The sequence below is a fragment of the Lissotriton helveticus genome, chromosome 8, assembly GCF_964261635.1.
Source record: "Lissotriton helveticus chromosome 8, aLisHel1.1, whole genome shotgun sequence".
NCBI classification, from domain to species: Eukaryota; Metazoa; Chordata; class Amphibia; order Caudata; family Salamandridae; genus Lissotriton; species Lissotriton helveticus.
The window spans coordinates 1,071,479,505-1,071,504,952 of NC_136069.1; the positions used below are offsets into that span (position 1 = coordinate 1,071,479,505).

A 25,448-nucleotide genomic window follows, 5' to 3' on the forward strand; every position below is an offset into this window, starting at 1 on the left:
TGAATAGTGCTTCCCACTGCCACCCATTAGATTTTACAGCCCCCTCGTAGCGCCCACTGTGAAAGATCTTTGGATAAGCAAATGACTCAGCTGACACACCCCTGCTCTGATTTACAAGGCAGCTCACGCTGGGTCCTGGTGACGAGCTCCATTGATTGATTCCGTGCAGTGCTTGAAAGGCGCTGCCGTAGTATAACTTGAGGGCTAAAGGGAGCGCGCTGCCTCGGTTAAAGTCAGATCCCAATGAGTACCGGTACTCTCTTTTTTCTAGAAAAAAGTGGCGGTACTCAAGGGGAGAAAATTAAGAAGTGCCGGTACTCAATACAGGCGAGTACCGACCCATTTAAAGCACTGGCGCTAGGACAGGTTAGAGTATATTGCAATTTGATCAATGGTGAGATCAGTGTCTAGGAAACAGGATGGTTTTCAGTTTTTTCCTGAACAGAAGGTAGTTGTCTTGTTGGCGAAGGTCAAGTGGCAGGCCGTTCCAGTAGACTGCGACTGATTTGGAAAAGGACCGGTCGCCCTTTCTGACCTTGGTTGTATGTTTGACTGATACAAAGTCTTGGTGGCATGATCGCAGCTTACGCAAGGGGATGTGAAAGTGTAATTTATCTTGTAGGATGTGTGATCCTTTCTTATGCAAGGTTCTATGCGCAAAACAGAGGAGCTTGAAATTAGCTCTCTGACGGACTGGTAGCCAATGTAATTCCTTCAAGCAGTGGTATGCTAAACTGTAATTTTTTTTTGTATTTTGTATTGCATATTAGTTTGGCAGCGGCACTCTGGCCACCTGAAGTCTGGAGAAAAGATAGTCTGCCATGCCAACATAAAGGGCGTTGCCATAATCTAGTCTGCTCATAAGCAGAGCCTGTGTGACCGTTTGTCTGCAGTTCTGTGGGATCCAGGGGAAGAGTTGTCGGAAAAGTTTCAGTATAGAATAGGCTTTTCCGCACCATATTTGGTCCTGCATAGATAGGATAGCCCAAATTTTTTGCCGCTCGTTTGGAGCCACCAGCTATTGTCCCAAATACCCTGGGCACCCCCGAAAAGTAGATTTTCAGATATCCCTGCGTTTAGTTTTAGACAGTGTTGGGACATCCAGCCTGCGAGTTCAGTGAGACAATTTATTAGGTTGTTCTTAGTCTCAGTGTTGGTCAGCCTGTCTATCAGGGGAATCACCAATTGTGTGTCATCAGCGTATGAACAGATGTCAAATCCTCATTTCCTACTAATATCCGCTAGAGATGAAACATATGCATTAAACAGGGTGGGGATTAGGGTTGCTCCCTGCGCGACTCCTTATTTAATGCTTTTTGAGGTGGAAGTGCTACGGCTCTACCTTCATCAACTAGTGATCTAATATTATCAGCCGCTGCCAATAGAGTGGCTTCAGTACTAATATTGGCTCTGAGGCCTGTCTGTGAGGGGTCAAGCAAATTGTTAGATTCAAGGAAAGTGGTAAGTTGCATATTTACTAAACGCTCCAAGACTTTGGATAGATAGGGAAGTTGAGAGATGGGCCAATAGTTAGCTGGGTCATATATTCCGAGTCCTGCATTTTTTTAAAGTGGAAATACCACTGTTTTCTTCCATATGTCTGGGAATGAAGCTTGCTCCAGAGATTGATTAAATGTTTTGGGGATGTGAGGGGATAGAACTGACGCTAGTCTGGCAAAAATAAAATGGCTTCCTTCATCCTGCCCAATCGGGTTTCAGAGCCTCCTAGAGTACGGAATCGGCATTGGTGGAAATTGCTGAGGCCATATGTGAAACTTTGGATACTGGGGGCAGGGCAGCTTTGGTCTGCTGAACCTGTTGGCCGCTTTTTATACTTTGCCTCACTTGCTACTCCTAGCCTGCCTGCAGAAGCTGGGCATCACTGGCTCTGCCAGTAAGTGACTGAACTCTTTTCTGGAAAGCAGAACAAAAGAATCTGGATACCCCCCCTTTCACGCCAACTACCCAGGAACTACTTACTGGAGTTCCCCAGTGGTCTGTTTTGAGCCCGCTGCTGTTCAACGTTTATATGTCACCCCTCATCCAGATGGCAGAGGACTTGGGCGTTAAAATCGTCGCATATGTTGACAACACCCTGCTTCTGTTTACCTGGAAGAAACATGAGTCATCTTCCCATGTCAAAATCTGTCTCACAGCAGTGTTCAATTGACTCACCACCGCCCAACTTTAATGCAACGAGGATAAAACGTGGGGGCATATTATCAAGAACTGTATTAAAAATATCGCCGCTTTAGCGGCAGGAAACTGCCGCTAAAGCGGCGATAACGATATTGATAATATGCCCTTGTGAATTCCCATAGGAGCCCAGGTTCACACCAGAACCTGGGCTTCTATGGGAATTCGGAAGGGCATATTATCAAGCCCATTATCGCCGCTTTAGCAGCAGTTTCCTGCCACCAAAGTGCGATAATTTTAAAGCCGTTCATGATAATATGCCCCAGAGATTTTATTCTTCAGCGATTTCCACCACCCCCCCCCCCCCCTTCTCTGTTCTGGCATGCCTTCTGGCCGGATGAGTCTCCCAGGCCCTCCCCTCGGGGCCTTCCGGTCAAGAACCTTGCGGTTTGGTTCGACAAAAAGTTTGGTTTTAGCAGGCAAATTAACAAACTGACAGAAACATGCTTTGGCTTACTGGAATTACTCAAAAAGTTTCTTCCTCTTCTCACCTTAACAGCAAAAGAAACAGTCACTAGAGCGCTCATCACCTCTCGTATTGATTATGCTAATGCACTGTATGCCGGCCCGCCTTGTTAACTACTGGATAAACTACAATTGGTCTAAAACCCTGCTGCTAGAATGCTTTTCAATCTCCCTAAAAGAACCAGTGTCAGACAGCACCTGCGTAACTTACACTGGCTAGCCGTGAAAGCACAGGTCAAATTGAAAGCCCTGGTAACGGCTCATGCTGCTCTTTACGATTTGGGTCCAGTCTATCTTAGGAAGCGCTTCCAGTTTTATGCCTCTAGCAGGCAACTGTGCTCTTCCAATATGCTGAGGGTAAGCACCCCAAGATTCTGTCTTAAAAGGACAGGTGGCAGTTCCCTGGCCTATACGGCTGCGGTGGCCTAGAACTCCCTCCCATTTGACATACACAGCCTGCAGGATCCCAACCGATTTAGAGAGACTCAAAACTTTCCCCTTTAACTGACTGTTTCTCCCCTTTTGCTGAGTCCTTATCACTACCTTTCCACTCTAGGGCTCATGCCGGGACACTTTTTTGAGTAGCTGTGCGCGTTCTAAACTTTATCAACATCACATAATATAAAATATACGAAACTGGTAAACTTTTCGACCAAAGCACGAAACTGCAGGAGTGAGGCATTTTGTTTCGGCTCCAACTAGATCAACACAATTGTTTCACTTAGAGGTTCGTCAGTACCCCTTTTGTTCATTCAGAGTGGGAGCTCAATGGTGCTGAACACCTTTTTAGGTCGCCGCCTACCAGGCAGCTCAGCTGTAAGGTATCCGAAAGACATCTTGGGGAGTTTCAGAAAGTTGATCTGGCAGGCATTCTATTCTGCCCGTTGCTGCCACTGGCTTTGTAGTTTGTAACTCGTTTTTTCTGGCTTTCCGTTTGCTGGCTTTATCTGCTTAAGGTTGTCCAGCTTGAGTTTGTGCCTCCCTTGCCTGTAATGTCCTACCAGTGACTTAACTGGTAGGACGTGGTTGGGTGGACACACCCATGTATGCGAGGGGTGTAATGAGTGTCACTCACTTTGTGGGTCTGTTTTATGCAGTCCCGCATAACCATGTGGGCTGTTCATAACTATTGGCGTGGGCTGGCGAGGCTAGGGAGACCACCTGCACCGCGGCAGAAGCAACCGTAACTTCCCTGTCTTTTGTGTCCGTCATTACTAGACCTACGAACTGCCACCAGTACAACATTGTCAGTGAGCTGGCATGCTTCTTCACCCAGAGCCGCCAGCATTACGCTGGCGAGGAAGAACACACTCACCTGCTCCTGTTGGTGAGACGCTCAGTGTTGCACTCGTGCAAGTTGGGCCGAGTCGGGAGCGTGGTGCTCGTACCACGCGTGTAGTCGGTGCAACAGAAGACCTGCTGCCTCCCTGCCACCAGCGCGGGCGCGCTGAGGAGTGTGCCTCATGGCTGGCTGCATGACATTAGCGCTGCAATGGCCTGGTCTCTGCACGCGAGCCCTCGTGCTGTATAGTTGTTGGCCTGGGCTTTCCCCTGTCCTGCATGAAGCTCACAGAGCCCGAAGGCTGTCGCAGCCAAGTGTGAGGTGGGTCAGAGGAAAACAAAAAAAGGCCTATGCATCACTCAGCATGAGGCCTGAAAAGGGCAGTGGGACACTTACATTGTGCCTATTACAATTGAGAGGGCAGAGCACACAAGTCCATAAACTGCTGGGTTGGAGAGAGGAATACTTACTTCACGCCTAACCATCCCAATCAACACAAGAGCACATGCTCACCCCTAGGTGCTAGTGACTTAGCCTTACCAAATTTCAGCAGTCACATCACTAGTGCGACACCATCCCCCATGTCTCATATCCCTGCAATTGAGCCCTTCCTCATCAAGGGGACTTCCTCTGCGCAAGCGCCCAGGTATAGAGACAGTGTTGAGAGATTGGAACTATTCTTTAAAGTGCAATACCGTCTCCAGAGATCCCCTGGGAGGCCTTGAAGACCACCATCAAGGGGGATATTATTGGCTATGTCTCGAGAAGGTGCAAAAAGCGCAGTCAAGAAATGACTGACCTAGAGACCCACAAGTTGGAGGCAGTCCATGTGGCATCCGGCTTCCTTACCGTCATGAGAGACTCTACACCTGCAAGAAGTACTTCGTCAACTGCTTCTGGATGAGGCTAGAATGACTTTTCTCGCTACACAGAGCTGCATCTCACAGTGGGACGACAAGTCCAGTAAGACTCTGCATTGGCTTTGCACCAACACTGTACACTGCACACCTGTTGCTTATATAACGGATGAGACGGAAGTCAGACACACCGGGGACGTGGCTATTGTCCAGCGATTTGCTACTTACTACACGTCGCTATATGATCGACCACACAAAGGAAAACTCAAGGCCTTCTAAGTGTTTGTGAGAGTCTTGCCCATGCGTCTCCTGTCATATCAAGAACAGGACCCTCTAAAAAAAGACATAACCTGCAAGGACCTGGGGAAGGCATTATTACAGCCCCACTTGGGCAAAACCCCAGGCCCTAATCAGTGTAGTGCTTTAGGGTATAGAAGGCATTACTACTGGACCCCCTTTGGAATATGTTCAGGCGGGCCCAAGATGCAGGCACACTTCTCCCTGACCTCTGTCTAGCTGAAATAGTCATCATACATAAGCAGAGACATCCACCAGACAACTGTTCATCCTACTGCCCTATTTCCCTGTTAAAACACACAAGCTAATTTCTGGGTAAAAGTCCTGGCCAACAGGTTGCGCTCCCATGATTACTACTTTAGTCCACAAAGATCAATCTGGCTTTATGCCTAAGAGAACTCCACAACATACAGTGGGTACATAACACACTGGCACTCACTCAGAGAATACCAGGAGCCCACACGCTCCTGCTGGTGGATTTTCACAAAGCATTTGACTCTTTATGTTGGGACTGTCTATCTTGTATGTTGCAGATGCTTAAGTTTGGGCTTAAATTTATCTCCTGGACACGACTGCTGCACACCGACCTCCAGGCGAGAAGGAGGGTGGGGGGCTCACTCTCCTGTTAATTTCCTTTGCATAGAGGGACGACTCGGGGCTGCCGCCTGTCACTCATGTTGTTCGCGATCAAGCCCCTGGTGGCATGGATGAAGGTGAATGCCTTGTCAGAGGGCAGGAGTTGGCGCCAGAGTTATCTGACAGAATCACACAGTACGCTGATGACACCCCGATACATTTTTTTGTCATGCTGCCAATACCGTGGCATTGCACTACAGAGACCAAAGAATCCTGGCTACTCCCTGGAAGAGGAGATTCTGTCCTATGAAGGAGGGAGTTGATCTGAAATCCCAAACAGCACGGAAGAAGATAATGGGGTTGGGGCATCAGTCTCTGGGTGGTCTCGGGGAAGTGTGGATCATGTACTTGTTTTTACGTATATCCTTACTAACATGCAACATTAAACAGGGGTCTTGGCTAGTCAATTCACTGTGGTTCTGCACAATCGTACATGTGATGGTACGGAAATCAATAAAATATTGTCATAAAAAGACCATATTTTCCTGAAGGTGGCAGCCATGCCTGTAGTTTTCAAGGTTTTATACACAGCACTGAGAAGTTAGCCATTTAGTGTTGATCAGGCATGCTATCCCTGGCACAAAATGTGTTGTCTGTAGGTCAAAAAATTAACTGCTGAAGTTAAAGACCATTTTTCTGTGTTCGAATTGTTACAAGTGTGTTCAATTTATCAAGGTGCCATTGAGTAAGAGTGATGCCTTACCAAATGGGGAACTCTGAATCCCAAAAGGAAGGTCAAGAAAATTTAAGACTGCAACATTTCACAGTATTTTTAACAGTGAAAAAATTAACCATGCCCTTGATGAATTTGTTTCAAAAATGTAGTCCCCTTTCTTTAAGAATGCATGGCACTGTGTGGCAAAAGAAGCGGGCGTACCCATTAACTGACAAGCTGTACCTGGCTTAGCAAAGTCACACGTACCAGGTACAGTAATTGAATTACACAAATGTGAATAGCTTAAAAGATCTGTGCATAAGTATGTGCAAATATGGACGGGGATCTCATTGAGCAAATAGTGGAGTTGAAAGGGAAAGTGAACGGCAGACGCTCTCTATAATGAAAGGTAGTGAATGACTGGGAGCCTTTCCCTTGTACTAACTAAGTTTTGCTTAAATGGCTCTGACAGGTGAGAACACACAGGTCCTACACCACATGACCTGGAATGTCCGTGGTCTAAACGGTAACAGAAAAATCAGAAGGGTGTGCGCCTATTTAAAACGACACCCAGTGGCAAGCGCTATTTTACAAGATTGCCACGAGGGCGGGGGTAGAGATTACAGGTATGCTAAAGGCTCCACAGGGTAGATTTGTGGTAGCCCTATGCAGACGGGGGACCTGAAATTCCTTCTGGTAGGTATCTACGGCCCCAAATATGACAATCCACACTTCTATACTTTCTTGGCGACTAAGTTTTTGCAGTGAAAGGGAATTGCATAGATGTTTGTGGGAGGATTTTAATTCTATATTAGATCCAAGTATAGACAGATCACAGGGCCTGCCTAGGTGCCCAGCAGCAGCTATCCTGGATATAATACATTCCAATGGCCTCATAGATATCTGATCCGCCGGCGTGATAGGGTACCCATTATTCCTCCGTGCATGACATACACACTCAAATTGACTTTTGGTTGTTGTCCGGGGAATTTAGCTCCAGAGTCGCGAAATGTGCGCATTTGCCACATACGTGCTCCGATCACTCCCCTGTCCACCTTGCCTTTAGTTATGGGGCAGCGCGTATCCCTGCATTCACATGGCGTTTCCCACCATATTTACTTTTAGACATGGCATTTAAAGAAGGGTTAGCCACAGCCATAGAGAACTGCTTCTCTGACAATATCAGGTCAGTGACCACATTCACCACGGTGTGGGAAACATTTTAGGTGTTTATCAGAGGAGTGGTGATCTCTACTCGTGCAGGAGTGTTACGTTCCTTCCGAGGTAGACTATAGACATTGGAACGGGATATAGGTCATTTGGAGAGGGACTTAATTGAGGGTGGATCTTCCCAGACCACCGCAGACCTCCAACAGAAACTGGCAGAGCACCTGGATACGGAAAATGACTAAATCAAACACATGGGCAAATACGCATCGCCACGATGCTATGGAGAGCGGGAGAGACCAGGTGCCACTCCAGCAGGAATACTGAGACCTAAGAGAGATTTAGATGCTATGGTGGGCATGATGGATGACAAGGGAACCACATTACACACACCAGGGGACATAGCGGCACATTTTCAAACTTATTATCAGACATTGTATACCTCTCAGACTCCTCCAAATAGTGAAATACTAGAGGAGTAGCTTTTGTATATTAAAATGCCATGGCTAGTGGTGAAGTACAGGGAATATCTGATGGCCCCTCTAACGTCTGATGAGATTCGGGAGGCACTTAGGGGTATGGCATCCGGGAAAGCTCCAGGGGCAGATGGGCTCACTGTAACTTTCTATAAAGAATTCCAAGACATATTGATTCCCCACCTAAAAACGCTTTATGAGAAATTGGCGGTGGCAGGTGTTATGCTGCCCTCAATGCGTTAAGCTGTATTTGTTGCACTATTAAAACCAGGAAAGTTACCCACCAGTTGCTCTTCGTATAGGCCCTTATCTCTGCTCAACGTAGATGCTAAGCTTTATGCTAAAATCTTAGCCAACAGCATTATTGCTTCCCGGTATTATTCGCCCAGAGCAGGCAAGGTTTGTCACTAGTCGTAATTCATCTCAAAATCTGAGGACTTTGGCAGTGTACAGAGACTAGGCCCAAAAGTCAAGGATGCGGTGGTCTTCCTGGATGCTGAAAAAGCCTTTGACTTTGTTGAGTGGGGCTTCATGTTCGGTGACGTGTATCTCCGTCTGGTATCAGTACTATAGACATTACTCACAGCCAGAGTGAGGATTGGGAATGAGGTCTCTCAGTCACTTAACATCACTCGGGGAACGCGGCAAGGCTGTCTCCACTACTGTACGCGATTGTTGCGGAACCTCTGGCTTGTGCAATCCGTGAGTATCATGCACATAGAGGGCTGGGATTCTCCGAATACACACTGAATATTTCTGCCTATGCAGACGTTACATTTTTATATGTACATAATCCGGAGGTCAATTTATCTCTAATACTGCGCGAGGTGGTGCAATTTGGTGGTCACTCTGGACTGCGAATAAGTAGGGATAAGTCCATCATATTTCCCCTTACTCCCAACACTGTGGAGCAAGCTATGGAATTCCCACTGCGTTGGACCATGGAGGCGGTCTGCTACTCGGGCATTCAATTCCACACAGACCCAGCGATAGTATTACTGGAAAATTATGGCACAGCCACACAAAATCTTACAGATAATGTAGACAAGAGGATTAAACTTACACTCTCAGTAATGGGGAGAATCTCTATTATGAAGATGGTAATTTTGCAGCAATTCCTCCTTTTTATTTCAAAATATACCTATTTTGCTGCCAAAGCACATGTTTGAATGTTGGCGCACACAGTTAATACAGTTAGCTTGGGCTGGTAAACAACCTCGTATACGATGGAACTCGCTCACTTTGCCTTTAACTTTGGTGGTTTGGGGGCTTCTGATTTGGAGAAATATTATAGGGCTGCGAATAGCGAATTCGCTCATTATTGGATACATGGTCCACAGGAGCTACCCTTTTTGTACATAGAAAGGAATGCAGTGGATCCTCTCACTCTTCCTCAGATGCTCACCCAACCTGCTTCCAGGAAGCTGCATGTCTTTGACTCCATCGCTGCCACTGCACAAGCCTTGCAAACACTCTTACACATGCAGGCTGGAAACCTCATATATGCACCGGAAATGCCGCTTCAGTGGTGCATGTGGCTTCCATTGGGCCAAGAAGTGGGAGACAGACAAGCGCTACAGACTATAGGCATTACCACAATGGGGGATTGTTTTCAGAAATGGCGTGTTAGCAACTTGGGAGGGGGTTACAACACCCAGACAGACAGGTGGGAGGTATGGTATTATTTCATTACTATAGGGCCCGACAGACCTGGCGTGCCCTCATTGGGGACGACATGCTGGAACCACAAGCTACGGGGGCTCTCGCCACTCTAATTAAGGTTGAGGAACCTCTAAAGTTAATCACTAAGTTCTAATCTAACCTACAGGACACGCGTAACTCTGAAGTTCTGAGAGTGCGGTTGGAGTGGCAGAATGATCTGGGCACTACCCTGAGTGATAAAGAGTGGCAATATTGCTGTGCCCGCACCCGGTCCGCCCCTCTCAACGGGAGACTTAGACTCATCCACTTTAAATTTTGGCACTTAGCCTTGGCAATGCCCAGGGATTTACACCTATTGGGGAAAAGTGTTTAAAGATTTGGGAACTATCATCAGTGAGGATCTGGAACCTGACACTAAAATGGTGCTATTGGGGTGGGATATTTCAGTTAATAAGACATTGCGCCCATTGTTAGCTATTGGACTTTTACTTGCAAAAAGGCGAGTGGCACTGCGATGGATGTGGAGCCCACTTCCACGACTTACAGAAGGGCAAGCAAATATGTTGTACTGTAATACCCAAGCCGATACATACATCGAATTGCTACCCTCCAGAAATCGTCCCAGAAGCTATTAGGGGGCCATACCAAACTTACCTGTTAAGTAGGGCTGGCGAGGAAATCCCAGAACCACAGATTCCTGCAGAGGCTAGCAACATAGTTGATTGAGGGTCCTGTAGGTGGAGGTTGGATCACACTAATTGTGTCCTTCTGTTACCGTTAGTCTCCCCATGAGATATTGGCCTGCAGAACGACGATCTGTAATCGTAGGAGATACAGTTCTTGTCGTTGATATAATTGTGTACATGATATTCCTCACATGCCGGATTTATGCCTTTGAGTAATAACATGCTTATATGCCGTTGTGATCTGATACTTTAAAATGCTTGTCTATGCTGCGATTGTGTTTTTGAGTAACATGTATTTCGTTTTATACTCAAAACAATTTAAAATAAAAACTTAAAAAACAATGTTATGCTTGGATCATCAGCTGGAAAGAGGATTTGTCAGTTGGACAACTAAAGTTGAGATACTTTACCCACACTGAAGTCTGTATCATTAGCAGATGTACACCTTGATTGGGGTCTTAGATAATAATCAAAAGGCAAATACATTGACGAAAATCCCAAATATACAGACTGAAGGGACGACCGCCAAGACTGCCTTGTGACTGCGCTGTGGAAATAGTCACTGAGGGCTTCAGCTATCTTGGGCCCTCTGTGACAAAGAACCCTGAGATAATTTTCAATTAAAAACCTGTTGCCTTCTCTAGAAAGATTGAAATGGGAAGTCCAGCTTTGGAGATCCCTCCCCTTGACACTCTTGGGCATAGTTGCCCTGTTTAAAATTATGTCCCTGCCCTGTTTCCTCTATATCCTGCAAATAACACCATACCCAGTGCACAAATCTGATTTAAATACCATTGAGGGTGAGATTGGAGCGCTCCTCTGGGGTGGTGGCCCAGCATGAATAGCACATCATAAACTGACAAGGGGGTGGTATAATCGTGGGGTGGCCCTGCCAGATATTCAGAAGTGTTATTGGGTGGCCCAGTTGTCTGCCAGCGCACCCCAGATGAGACGGCCTACCAGATGGACAGGTGGGTGCTGCATCCAAGGGTATACCTTAGGGCCCTCTATGGTTTTCCCAAACATTAGCAATGATAATCATTGACCTACCTGTCATTATGTAACACACAAGTAAGACTGGTTTTTATTGCTAGTTTATTGGTGGATTGACTGGATGTGAAAAAGGTTGCTAGCTTTGGTACATAAGGGGAAAGTATTTGTTTCAAGGGCAATAGCCGGGTGATGGAACTAGAACGGTATCCCCGATCAATCTAAAAATAATCCATATTTTGGAAAGTCTTTACTCTATCTGCTTACTATGCAGCACATTGCTCCCATTTGAGACTCCTTTAAGGAGGTGGTAACCCATTTGCAAATGGAAGGGTTTCTCATGAGGCCCTTTCCCTTTGTGATTACAAAAAAGTTTGGAAGTGGACAATGGTCCGGGGGGCCACTATCAGCGTGTAAAGCATCTTTTTTTTTGTTGTGATTTTATGTTTTTAAACGCAGCACTGTTTCCTTTAAGGAAAACAAGATGCGTTAAAAAAGAATAATAATTTTAACAAAGCGAACACAGACATGGTGGTCTGCTGACTCCAACAAGCTGTGATGGCCATCAATCATAATGAGTCCCTATTTGCGATACTCCTCATGAATAGAAATGAGGTAGAGCGGATTGCAACCCACTCCAAATGGGAATTTTGCAAACTGATATATCAATACATAGGTTGGTCCACAAAATCCATTCCATTCACAAAAATTTGCGACCACTTTTAGCAAAGTTAATTTTCCTATATCTGGGCCCAAGTTCTTGTTGCGGCTTATCACCACCAATCAGTTTATCTCCAATCTGACAGCAATTGAATTCAAAGTAACTCAATTGCCTAATCTAAAATGTGTCTTCGAACTACTCTATTCTCCATTTCCATAACTTCCCATTGCCCTTTAAACACATACTTTACCCTCGTACCAAAGCGAGCAACCTTTTTCACATCCAGTCAATCCACCAATAACCTAGCAACAAATACCAGTCCTACTGTGTGTTATATAATGAGAGGTAGGTCAATGATTATTATTGCTTATGTCATTAACACACAGGCGCTTGACCTATTTTGGATTACAGAATCTTGGCTCAGTGCACACACCTAGTTGATCATAGAAGAGGAAATGTGTACTGTAATATGTAAAAGGGCTCTTCAAACTGTAAAAAAAGAGCTATCACCACTACTACCGCATTTTAAGACCTTAACATGTCCATCTCAATGTCGGCTTCCTACATTCTCTTCTTACATTTTATATGCCAACCAAATTCAGATCCAGCTTCATCAACCAAATCTCTTAGTATCTCACAGTAAACCTAACCCTTTCAATGAATAACATATTTTGGGATATGTCAACCTTGATTTAGACAATGCCAAATTCATCACCAGTCTTTTGCTCCTACGTAAAATTTATGAGCATTCTTTTCCTTCCTGCTATTGATAAAGCAGAATTCTTGACCTCAACATTGCAAATTATTTTTTTTTTTGTGTTTGAAAGCTTTATTGAAAAGCAATAAGAAAAACAATAACATGACATCCGCAAGTAGAGGCAAAGGCAGAACAAACCATATCTGAGGTCATTACATTACTAATGTCATAACAAGAAATAAAAGCATTTTTGGGGATTTTGTAAGGAAATAGGGAAGAAGGGAGGGAGGGAAGGGAAAAGAAACAGTGCTATAACAACATAATGCTATAGAAAAGAACGTCAAAGAAGCAAATGTTAGAAGCAATAATACAAAGTATACAGCATACCATCAGTCGAGTATGCTCTAACACGGGCGCAGACCGGGTTGGGCGCCATCTTAGGTGTGAACGAGGTTAGCGCTCCAGCTGTTGGCTGCCTCCTGCCCTCCCAATAGTACTTAAGGCGCGCTGATACGCGAGCGCTTAGAATTAGTATTGTACTTCCCCTGAGGCGGAAGCCGGGGGTTAGGCTGTAGCAAAACTTTTTAATCTTTTTAAAATACTGTGCTGTGAGTGGGATTGTGATTGCAACAATCTTACTTTAAAAACCTCGCTCCCTCGCCGTAATTAGAACCCCGCTCCCCGATCAGGCGAGTAGGCTCTGACACGGGCGCAGACAGGGTTGGGCTCCATCTTAGGTGTGAACGAGGTTAGCGCTCAAGCTGTTGGCTGCCTCCCGCCCTCCAATAGTACTTAAGGCGCGCAGATACGCGAGCGCTTAGAATTAGCATTGTACTTCCCCTGCGGCGGAAGCCGGGGGCTAGGCTGTAGCAAAACTTTTTAATCTTTTTAAAATACTGTGCTGTGAGTGGGATTGTGATTGCAACAATCTTACTTTAAAAACCTCGCTCCCTCGCCGTAATTAGAACCCCGCTCTCCGATCAGGCGAGTAGGCTCTGACACGGGCGCAGACAGGGTTGGGCGCCATCTTAGGTGTGAACGAGGTTAGCGCTCCAGCTGTTGGCTGCCTCCCACCCTCCTCAGCCCTATAAGATGAAGGCATATCCCCGACGGCGCTGCGGGCGGGCGCAGCGGGGGCGCCGAAGGGAAGCCCGTCTGCGCCCGTCCGCGCCAGACCGGGGCTAGGGGCCACCCCCCCTGCTCCTTCACTGGGACTGAGGAAGCACTATAGCATAGAGTCTCTCTACCAACTACGGACCCCCACAATAACAAGCTGCCGTCACCAGTTCCACCCTTTGGAGATTCCCCACCTCTGTTCTCATTGTAATATAGAGCTCTCCAGTCCATCAAGCAAGAATAAATTGCGGGACTACCACATGCTTGTCCTAAACTGTAGATCCCTGCCAAAACATAGCTTGGAAATGTCCCTGCTGTTGGACGAACATAAGCCTGATTCAGTCTTCTTGACTGAAACATGGCTGACTCAAGACTCTGAGCCTGACCTGGTACAAGCCCTTACACCAGGCTACAAGATAGCTCGTACAGACCGCACTCAGGGAAAAGGCGGGGGGCTTGCCATCATTTACAAGGATGTACACATATGTCGCTACTCGTCGGAGACTATCGCTGACTGTGAAAGCATGCCCTTTGTCATTGAATTCTCCCCCAATGACAGCTTTACTGGCATTCTTATCTACTGTCCTCCTGGGTCAATTAAACAGTTTCAAACAGCTCTACCCTCTGCTGTAGCGGAACTGGTTACCTCCCCATCAAACTTCACGCTACTCGGGGACTTCAATGATCATTTTGATAATACTTCGGACAACGTCGCCATAGAGATGATAGCGAGTTTGGCTGCAGTTCAACTAGAGCAACTTGTTCCATCTCCCACACATGTCAAAGGCCACCTCTTAGACCTGGTATTTAGCAACTGCGCACACCTTAAAGTGGGCACTATTAGTCGGCTTCCCTGAACGGATCATTTTTTGATCCCCCTCACTTGGACCACACACAAATTCTCACCCCCCACCCCCTTCCCGCGCAAAATGAGAAACTGGCCTCACTCCTCTGCGACCCTTTTCTTAATAATAATGAATATGATAATTGGATTACGAAATCATTGGACTCCATACTCCCCCTTCGTACCTCCAGCTAAAAAAGGCAGCACAAAACAGCGCCCTGGTACTCAGAAGAGCTTAGAGGCAAAAAACGTCTATGTAAGAGGCTGGAAAGAAAGTGGTGCTTGAGCTATGCCACCACGGACAAAGCCATCTATAGGGAGGCCATCAGAACCTATAAATCCGAAATAAAATCAACACAATCGGCCTTTTACAGCGAGAAAATAATGTCGGCTAGATCCAAGCCTAAAGAGATATACCAAACAATAAAAAGTCTGACAAGCTCCCACCATCTTCGGCCGCCAATTACAATCCACTTTCCCGATGTAATGACTTAGCTGAGTTCTTTTTTCACAAAGTAAATACAATTTACTTATCCTTTCCGGATTCAGATGCAGAGTCTCCCCCCCAAGGACCTCATCTAGCTGCAGAAGTGGAGGATTCTCATCAAAATATCTTAGACCATTTTCCCCAGCTAGACCCAGAAACACTCGAGCCTCTGAGGCACCAAATAAAATCTGGCTCCCCATGTGACCATGCCCCTCCGAGCACACTGGTCTTAGCCGATAAGGTTATTCTTCCCACACTCATGGAGTTACTGAACTCCTCCATAGTGACTGGAACGGTACCGCCTACCTGGAAACACGCCATGGTACGAACACTCCTGAAGAAACCCACCCTTGACCCTGGCAACCTCAACAACTACCGCCCGATTTCATTGCTCCCCTGGGCAGGCAAAGTCCTCGAAAAACATATTAACATCTCCTTAACCAGGTTTCTCGAGTGTAACCATCTGCTTGATGCCCCAAACATGGGACGGAAACTGCCTTGATGGCGGTAACAGAGGAAGCTAGGCGGATCTTGGATCAGGGGGTCATCAGTGGCATTGATCCTCCTTGATCTGAGCGCCGCCTTTGATACGGTGAATCACAAAATCCGCCTACGCCGTCTCTTTAGCCTAGGAATATCAGGAGAAGCCCGAGCTTGGTTTAAATCTTTCTTAAGTGACCGGGCCTTCCAAGTCTTTGAAGGAGCCTTTGTCTCCGCAAGCAAGCCTCTGGGCTGTGGGGTCCCGCAGGGCTCATCACTGAGCCCCACGCTATTCAATACATATATGAGACCGCTGGCTGAGATTGCCCGTCCTCATGATATTAAGATCATTACCTATGCGGACGACACTCAGCTAGTGGTCTCTCTTGCGCAAAAGAATAGCTACTAACCACAGACCAGTCTGACAACCTGCTTGGAACAGGTTAAGAGTTGGATGACGAAGTCACGCTTGAAGCTCAATGGGGATAAAACCGAGCTTATGCTTCTTGGCCCATCAGCCCCCTCCACCCTGGAGCTGTTATGGCCCACCAGCTTGGGCATACCTCCCACACCCAAAGACAATATAAAAAGTCTTGGGGTGTGGCTGGACAAATCCTTGACCTTCAATATACAAACAACTATAGTGTCAGCGACCTGCTTTGGTCTCATCAGGATGTTGAAAAAAATCCTTCCTCTTCTTCTTCCCTTTGAGGCAAAGCAGGTAGTCATGCAGGGCCTAATTCAATCCCGCCTTGACTTCAGTAACGCCCTGTATTTAGGGGCGCCTGAATACAGTCTGCAAAAACTTCAGCGAATCCAGAACTGTGCAGCACGTACACTGCTAGGAATTCCACGCAGAATCCCGATAGAGCCTGGGTTGAGAGCTTTACACTGGCTCCCTGTCAGGGAAAGAATTAAATTCAAATCTATGTGCATCACCCACCAAGCATACTGGAAATCTGGCCCAGCAATCAATCACTCTCTGATTACTCCTTACCAACCCAATAAACAACTTCGTTCATCCCACTCCTTTCTAGCAAAAGTCCCCCAGATCCGAAGAACTAGAGCAGGGGGCCGGTCTTTCTCCTATAATGCGTTCAAGCTATGGAACACACTTCCCCTCCATCTTAGATCCAATCCTAATTTGTTGAGTTTCCGTAAACAGCTTAAAACCTTTCTTTTTAACTAAGCTAGACTAATCTCGGGACCAAGTCACTGGAAGGTACCAACCTGGTTCTTAGTGCCTGGACGCCTCAGGGCAGCTGCTGCGCTTTACAAAACCCCTTTTCATTTCATTTCATTTCATTCATTCATAGAGAAAAACTGTAAATAACATTAAATACAATAGAAGAAGCGGGAGAGAGTATAATCCTTCAAGGAGGTTTAAAGTTTTCAGAACTGACAGGAATATGTTTCTTTTGAACTAAATGATCAAGGTAGGTAGTAAGAGGCAGCCAGTAAAGATCTACATTACGATGTGGCTTACAGGAAGAGGCAAAAGCAACATCGAGCCTATGGAAATGACATAAAGAATTCCACCAAGCTTGTATGGAAATATTTGTAAGTGATTTCCAGTTAGAGGAAATGTGTTGAAATGCAAGTGCAAGCATGAGATCAAAAAGACCATGTGAGTGTGGAGGCAGATTCAAAGAATCAGAGAGAGTACCCAGAAAAAGAAGGTGGATGGAGAAAGGGATAGAAAGTGTGAAAACGCGAGAAATGTAAGACCAAACTTTCTTCCAGAAAGCAGAAACAGTAGGACAGAAAAAGAGCAAACGCAGAAGGTCAGCATTGGAAGTACCACAAGTCCAGCTATTTGAGTCAGAAGAAGATGTGAAGTGAGATAGAGAAAGAGGAGAACGGTATAGTCTATGATATAGAAAAAACAAAGATTGAGTAAGAGAGGCAGAACGAGAAATCTTCAAAATTTTGGACCAGAGCTTATCCCAAAGAGCAATAGGCCAGGTACAATCCAAATCATTTTCCCAAGAGAGCTCCAATTTGGTCTTGACACGGTCAGGATTGGGGGAGGCTAAATATCTATAAATAAGAGATGCTTTAGGGAGGGTAGAAAGAAGCCTAAGAAGATGAGATGGAGGGGAAAGTGAAGTAGAGGAAGGAAGAGAATTATAGCGATCAAGAATTATTTCCATAAGTACAGTAAATTTCCGTAGAAAAAAACGAGGACAGCAAAACTGAAGCTGGAACTGGGGAAAGGAACGAGGCGACACACCATCAAAGAGATGGTTGACCCATATGATACCTTTTAGCCTCCAAGATGTCCAACAAATAGGCCTGTTATTTAAAAGATTGAGTGAATTATACCACATAGGGGTGCGTAGAAATGAGTCACTTGAAATGGCTGACGGAAAAGTCAAAGGTTTTAAAAGAGAAGAAGTATGTTTAAACAAAGGAAGAGAGGTATAAGGAGATTTGGAGGAGAAACGTAATACTTCCTCAAAGGAGAAGGGTTGTAATAGAGTCTGTTCAATGCTGAGCCAAAGACGAGAAAAGGGGGAAAGTGCTAATGAAATCCATCGTGATGCCTGATGTAGAGAAAAGGATTTGTGATATAGACGGAAGTCCGGGAAATTAACACCACCATTCGATTTAGCCTTACGAAGAGCTACAAGAGAAATTCTAGACTTCTTATTTTTCCAAAGGAATTTGGAAAGAGAAGAATCTATACGTTTGAAATAAAGGGTAGGAATATGCACAGGTAACATGGAAAATATATAAATTAGAATAGGGGCAAATAGAGTCAAGACAACCCCACCAGGAGAGAAAAAGAGGATTCCAGGAGGAAAATAAATGATCAATTCAAGTGAGAACTGCGGACATATTTAATTTAGTGGAAGAGGAAATAGAATTGGAAAACCAAATACCAAGATATTTGACCGTTGTGCTGTTCGAGGCAAAGCCAGTTGAGTAAAAAAGATGAGGAAGACAAGATTTGGTCAAGAGGAGAATGTCTGTTTTATCAGAATTGATCTTATATCCTGAGACAAGGGAAAATGCTGCAAATTCAGACAGTAAAGGAGGAATAGATAATTACGTTTTGGAGATAAACAAAAGGATATCATCTGCATATGCAGAAAGTTTTAATTGATGATCACCATAGGGGAAACCACCGATAGAGGCATTATTACGGATAGAGGAGAGGAATGGTTAAGAGCTAAAACAAAAAGAAGAGGGGAAAGAGGGCAGCCTTGACGAACTCTCCTTTGAAGGGTGAAGGAGGAGGAAAGTTGACCGTTCACAAGAACAGAGGCTTTGGGTGAAGTGTATAACAAGGATATGAGAGAAATAAAGTAGGTACCAAAGCCATGCCATTTTAAGGAAGCAAACAAAAAAGACCAATCTACTCTATCAAAGGCCTTTTCAGCATCTACAGAAATAGCGGCCAAAGGACTCGACAGAGAAGAGGCCTTATTCAAAACGTTAAGAAGGAGTCGGGAATTATCGGAGGTGAGCCTCCCTTTAACAAAACCACACTGCTCTTTACCAATAAGATGAGGCATAAGTGGGTCCAAACGTAAAGCAAGTAATTTAGCAAAGAGCTTGTAGTCAACATTAACCAATAAAAGTGGACGATAATATTTACAAAATTTGGGGTCACGACCATCTTTTGGGAAAAGGCAAATGGTGGCATCCTGAAAAGGAACCATCAGCTTTACCAGCAAAGTAAAAAGATTGGAAAAGTGACAGAAGTTTGGCCAATAGGAGGTCAGAGAAATGTAGATAAAATTCAACCGGAAAACCATCAGGGCCAGGTGTTTTACCAGTAGTAAGAGAAGACAAAGTGGTAGAAAGTTCATGCAATAAAAGATCAAGTTCAAGGTCAGAAAAATTGAGATGGGAGGTAGAAGGCTTGGGTATTTTCTCAAGATAAGACGTGATGAGAGAAGGAGTCGGAGGAGTTTCTGGAGTATATAACTGTCTGTAAAATAATTGATATTGGTCAAGAATATCTTTGTCCGTATGAAGAAGTGTGTTGTCAGAAGAATAATCAGATTCGATAAGAGTACGTTCTTTACGAGACTTAAGATAATTAGCTAAGAGTTTTCCGGACTTGTTACGACCACCATAATAACGCGCACTACTACGGAGGCGAATGGAAGATGCACGATCAGTGGTGAGCTTATTGTAAGCAATTTTCGCTCGTAAAAGGTCTGGTGACATACATTTATCTGAAGAGGTATATAATTGATGCTCCAATTCTTTAATATGAGCAAGGGAAGATTTACGTTTCTGAAGCAATTGTTTCTTTTTCCTAGAGACAAAATCAATGATAAAACCCCTTGCAGTAGCTTTAAAGGAATCCCAAAGAATATGAGGAGTATTAGGATCAGAATTAAATTGAAAGAAATCTTTAGTGAAAGAGCGAAAAGAGGAAGAGAAGTTAGGATCGTTGAGGACTGCACAGTTAAAGCGCCAACGAGAAGATTTGGGGTGAGGTGGAAGTAAGTCAAGGTCCGTAACAATGGGAGCATGATCCGAAATAACTATGGGTTCGATAGAAGAAGACAGTAAGTTTTGAGATAAGGTTTGAGAGAGAAAAATATAGTCTAGTCGAGAGAAAGAAGCATGAGGAGGAGAGAAAAAGGAGTAATCCAAAGTGTCTGGATGCATGAGTCTCCAAGAGTCAGTAAGACGTGATTGTGAAATAGTATCCAAAAATTGTTTGTGAGGATTGTGAGGGATAAAGCGAACTGTGGATTTGCGATCGAGGAATGGATCCATAATCTGATTGCAATCACCTCCTAAAAGGAATAAATCATCTTTGTGTTGAATACATTTGCTCGTGATTAAGGGCCAAAAAGAACAATCAGGTTGGGTAGGACCATTGATATTAAAAACAGTTAAAGGAATTGAATTAATTAGAAGTGTAGCCAAAATCCATCTACCTTCAGTATCTTTTTCTTGTAATAGAACTTTACATTTCAATTTTTTGTGAATTAAAATAGCAACTCCATTTTTTTTGTTATCAGAGGGGGAGAATAAAACAGTACCAACCCAGTTCCTTTTTAGTTTAAGGGATTCCAGTTCAGAAAGATGAGTCTCTTGCAGAAGAACAATATCAGGGGTATAGCAAGATAAGTTTGAAAGTACTCTCTGCCGTTTAATGGGATTAATAAAACCTTTTACATTCCATGAAACAACTCTGAATTTATAAATGAAATAAATGTAATAACATCGCAAAGTGCAAAAAAGTATGCAGACAACATATTGCTGAAGAAAGAAAAGAGTAAGAAAGGAAAGAAAAGGTAGCAAACAACTTCAAATAAAAAGAAGTGAAGAAAGGGGATGACAAAAAGGAGTATAGGCAAAATAGAACCAAAAAGAGGAAGAATGAGTAAGAAGAAGAGAAAAAAGCAAATAGCATCAAAAGAGAAAGAAGAAGCGAAAGAAGGGAAAGTAAAGAGAGATAGAGTGGGAAATTGCAAGAAAAGAAGAGGCAGTACATATCCAAAAGGACGACTGAGCATGACATACCTGAGGGGGACATACAAAAAGGAGAAGGGGCAATGACGACACCCAACAAGACGAGTCGCTCGAAGGGAGGAAGTCCAAACCAAACCAGGACAAGGAAGTCAGAGGAGAAAAACTGCACAGGATTAGGGAAAAAACATCAGGAACCTGTATGAGGGTACATGAGAGAGAAAAACAAATGACAATAGAGAAGACACAATAAAGATATATATCATAATGTATATAACAAGGGAAAGAAAAACAGCATTATAACATAATAAAGAACAACCATAGGTAAAACAGAACAGAGAAGAAACATGAGGAACATTTGCATAATACCATAGAAAAGCTAAAGAACAGATAAAAAAAAGACAAGTCAATCAGCCAGTAGGAGGAGTAGAAGTATCCATGCCTCTGTTAGAATGAATCTGAATAAAATTCTTAAGTTCTCCAGGATCTTGAAAAGTCCATCTTCGGTTCTGATGGGTAACTTTGAAGATGCAGTGATCCAGACTGACCAGATTGAGCGTCTAATCGTTCAAGAAAGTTGCACTGGCGTTGATAATGCTGAGAAATGTCGGAGGAAAGTTTTGTCCCTAGGAACCTACACTGGTAACTGTAGCAGTAGAAGAAAGCTGTGAAAGCACTTTAAATGCAGACTAAGGAGCAGGAATCATTCAATGTAGACTTGTTCAGTGAGGATACAACATAGTGAAGAAACCAATGACAGAAGAAGCATATAATTCCAATTTTTTGAGCAAAACAGTCATAGTTGATATATAGAGCCAACAGGGCTATTGAAAATAATGAAGGCAGGCAGATGAGAAGAAGTACAGTGCAAAACAACCGCAGAACCAAATATGGTAGAGAAACCAGCAGGCGCCAGACACATTTCCTTGAATTGCAAAATTGCCGGTCGTGACTTCAAAATGGCGGTTAATACAGTGTGAGGTAAAGCGCCATAATATTCATAAGAAGCATCAAGCGCGCAGCCTCACCATGATAAAGGGCACCATCCATAAGAAATAGCTAGCAGCAAAGCAATAAGAAATGCGCATCTTAAAAGACAAGTTGACATGAAGGAACACACCTGAAAGGGAGCGCGAAGTCCGCTACTCGCACTCAGTCGCAGGACTTCACAAAATGGCGGCGGACACCGCGCGAAAAACGCGATGGTTAAAAAGTCAAGGAATGCGCCACATTAGTAGCGCAAAAAGAGGTCACCAGAGTCCAGAGACGTTCCGGAGCGCATAGAGGAGCTGTAAGTCCAAAACAAAGAGGAATATGCGCAGCTAGCGACCTGAAGGCGTCCCGGTGCGGTGGAGTCCCTTGTCTAAGCGGCCATCTTGAGTGGCGCCGAGACCACGCCCCCAACATTGCAAATTCTTTAACCATCAAATGTTTGTCTTTAATTTAAATAGGGGGTTCTAATTGCTTTCCTATTTCCTTTAACACAGCAGTTACCACTTCAAGTTTTTCTCACAATAATTGTTCTGTGAAGACCTGTATTTTTATTCCCTTTGAGAAATCTGACACTGTCTCTTCTTCTAGAACGCATCCCATCAAGACTTCAGTTAACTCGATTTGTTTGTGAATATTGATGTAAGATTTAAAGGAATATAATATATTTGTCACAGTATTTGACATTATTGCTCCACGCTTTTTTAAATGTACATTGGAATAAACAAGTCCACCTTGATTCAATGAAACTAAAGGAAACAAGCATTTGCAATGCAATAGGTCTTGCATTTTAGAAACTTTGACCTATTGGTATTGTAAATGACAATGCCTTTTATTATTGCAGGTTTTTGAAACACAAATAAAAGGCATTGTCATTTAAGATGCCAATAGCTCAAAATCTTGCACTTGCGTGACCTATTACATTGGAAATGCTTGTTTTCCAATGCCACCAATGGGTTAATGCCGGAAACAGATCAGTGGTTGGTGAAAGCCATCACTTGTTCTCTATGTAAAAAGTGCTCAAATGTTATATCAAATAATGCCTTATGAATATCCCTTCCCCATGTTTATAATGAAAGTATGACCACACCAGTAATGGAAGCAAGAGGCCTTGTGACTCTCCCCAATAAGATGGCTGCCACCACAAAAGCACTCGCCACAGCCATGTTTGTGCAGGTATCTCAACCATACCCCCTGGAGCAGGGTCTCGGCCTTGTCTGTCAGACTGGTTCAGTCCAGGTAGCTTTGAGGGAGCCTCCCAACTGGATTCATAATTCTTTTGTTAAAACATATATTCCAATGATCCTCTAAGCATCTCTTTCCGGTACTTTATAGCCTAATTTCACCCCATGATTAGGATAAGAGGAGGAGCTATGCATATGCGAATTTTCTCTGGGGAAAGAACACAATCCTACCTCACGGTGACTCGAGGCAGATGAAAAGAATATCACCATGGCCTAGAAGCACTGTCGCATGAAAGATAGTCAGGTGGACCTCTGTCACCAGCTCCCACTGCACCCAGATTGAGGCGTGTCAGCCTGGCGTGCCCATGGTAGTTGGTATGTGTGAAGTGCAGGGTCTGCCCGTGCCTTGCCCTGCTGGAGGGGACTTGCACAGTTGGCGCTGCTTGCATTATTGCTCATAAGCAGGCATGCCTTTGTGTGCATCAGATAGACACAGGTTGAGTCAGCACAGGCCTCAATAGAACACTTGCTTAACACAAATGGATTTTATATGCTGTGTTCCTGTAAGAAGCCATAAATACATTTTGAGATTCTGGAAACAGAACTTCGTTGACGACAGGCATAATACAAATCAGGGCTAATAATCATCATTTATATACGGATGTTGATTTCAGAGGGAAGTTTTGAATCTCGAGAGGTCATTTCTGTAAGATCACCCTACAGCCCTCTCATGACCCTGCCTATGCAAGTATTTCACATTCCAAAACCAAAACACTCTCTCCACACAGCACCTGCCCCTCCCATACAAATGATGATTGTTATGGAAGCAAATCCCCCTCGTTTGCCCATTACCCGTTCCTGGTGTGAAAGCACATGCCCCTCCTTTGCTCATCAATAGTTCCTGGTGTGTAAGCCCATGACCCTACTTTGCTCATCAATAGTTACTGGGTTGTAAGTTGAAGACCCTCCTCTGCCCATTGTTAGTTCCTGGTTTGTAAGCACATGATTCTCCTCGGCTCATCAATAGTTCCTGGTTTGTAAGCACATGACCCTCATCTGCCCATTGTTAGTTCCTGTAGCACATGATTCTCCTTGGCTCATCAATAGTTCCTGGTTTGTAAGCACATGACCCCCATCTGCCCATTGTTAGTTCCTGGTTTGTAAGCACATGATTCTCCTCGGCTCATCAATAGTTCCTGGTTTGTAAGCACATGACCCTCATCTGCCCATTGTTAGTTCCTGGTTTGTGCGCATCACCCTTCTCTGCACATAAGTGATTCCCTGTTTAGAAACGCTTCTCCCCCCTCTGCCCACTAGTAGCTCTTAGTGCAGAGCGGCATTACCACTAATTTAGCTCTTGCCTTTAAGACCTCTTTCGTTGTCTCCCCAGAACATTGCTCTTCCCCAAATCATACAAAATATACATACATAAAGAGGGACTTTTGTCGATGGCTTCATCCATTGGTCTGCTAAATTATCATTCACGTTTTAACTCTGCCCACCATAGCATACAGCATGGGGCAAGGGTCGGGCACTTCAAATATTGTCTCCCTTCTGTGTGAGTGACTGCACAAACCCTGTGCACATTGTTTACATCTCTTCAGTTGCACAGCTCTTGAACGTGGGCTTTTTGGTTTGATATGTATGATATTAACTTTAAAAAACGGCTATTTATTTTGCCTGCACCATTTTTTTAAGTTTACACTTTAAAATTGTGTATTTTAAGTGACATTGTAAATCGCTGCTTCCTGTGATCCAAGTGCCTGTGTTCAGTGGGGACTTATCACTGCCCCTTCACAAATCATACTGATAACATCCAGGTGCAAGTGAAAGGGTAGGTGTTTAACCCCTTCGGCGCGCATGACGAGCTCAGCTCGTCATGGGCGTAACCTGCGCTCCGCGGATGATGAGCTGAGCTCGTCACGTAACGCGGGTTTTTCAAAATCGCAGCGCGCAGCGGGAAAACCGCTAGCGTGCAGCGGGAAAACCGCTAGCGCGCATGCGGTTAAAAACATCACTAGTAAAACAGAAGCAGTGGTGAGTGATTTTAAATGAAAACTTATGACTGCAGGTATAAGGCAGCAACGTTTAGGTGACTATGTATATATATTGTTTGTTCTTTTATTTTTTGTGGTATATGCATGCAATCCTTTTTGTTTTTTAAATCCCGTTTGCACC

The 25,448-nt window shown here is 44.4% G+C and overlaps 2 protein-coding genes across 7 annotated transcripts in view; one reads left to right on the forward strand and one right to left on the reverse strand.

The window, feature by feature from the left end:
* LOC144773109 (betaine-homocysteine S-methyltransferase-like) overlaps positions 1-25,448 on the reverse strand; it is a 656,112-nt gene that overhangs the window by 532,325 nt on the left and 98,339 nt on the right. For all 6 annotated transcript variants that reach the window (XM_078657962.1, XM_078657963.1, XM_078657966.1 and 3 more), the window contains one exon: positions 21,151-21,294. In XM_078657962.1, the coding sequence (XP_078514088.1) occupies positions 21,151-21,294 (144 nt within the window). The remainder of the gene's footprint in view (positions 1-21,150; positions 21,295-25,448) is intronic.
* Positions 1-25,448, forward strand: part of ERCC5 (ERCC excision repair 5, endonuclease) — a 212,442-nt gene that overhangs the window by 1,456 nt on the left and 185,538 nt on the right. The window lies entirely within an intron of this gene.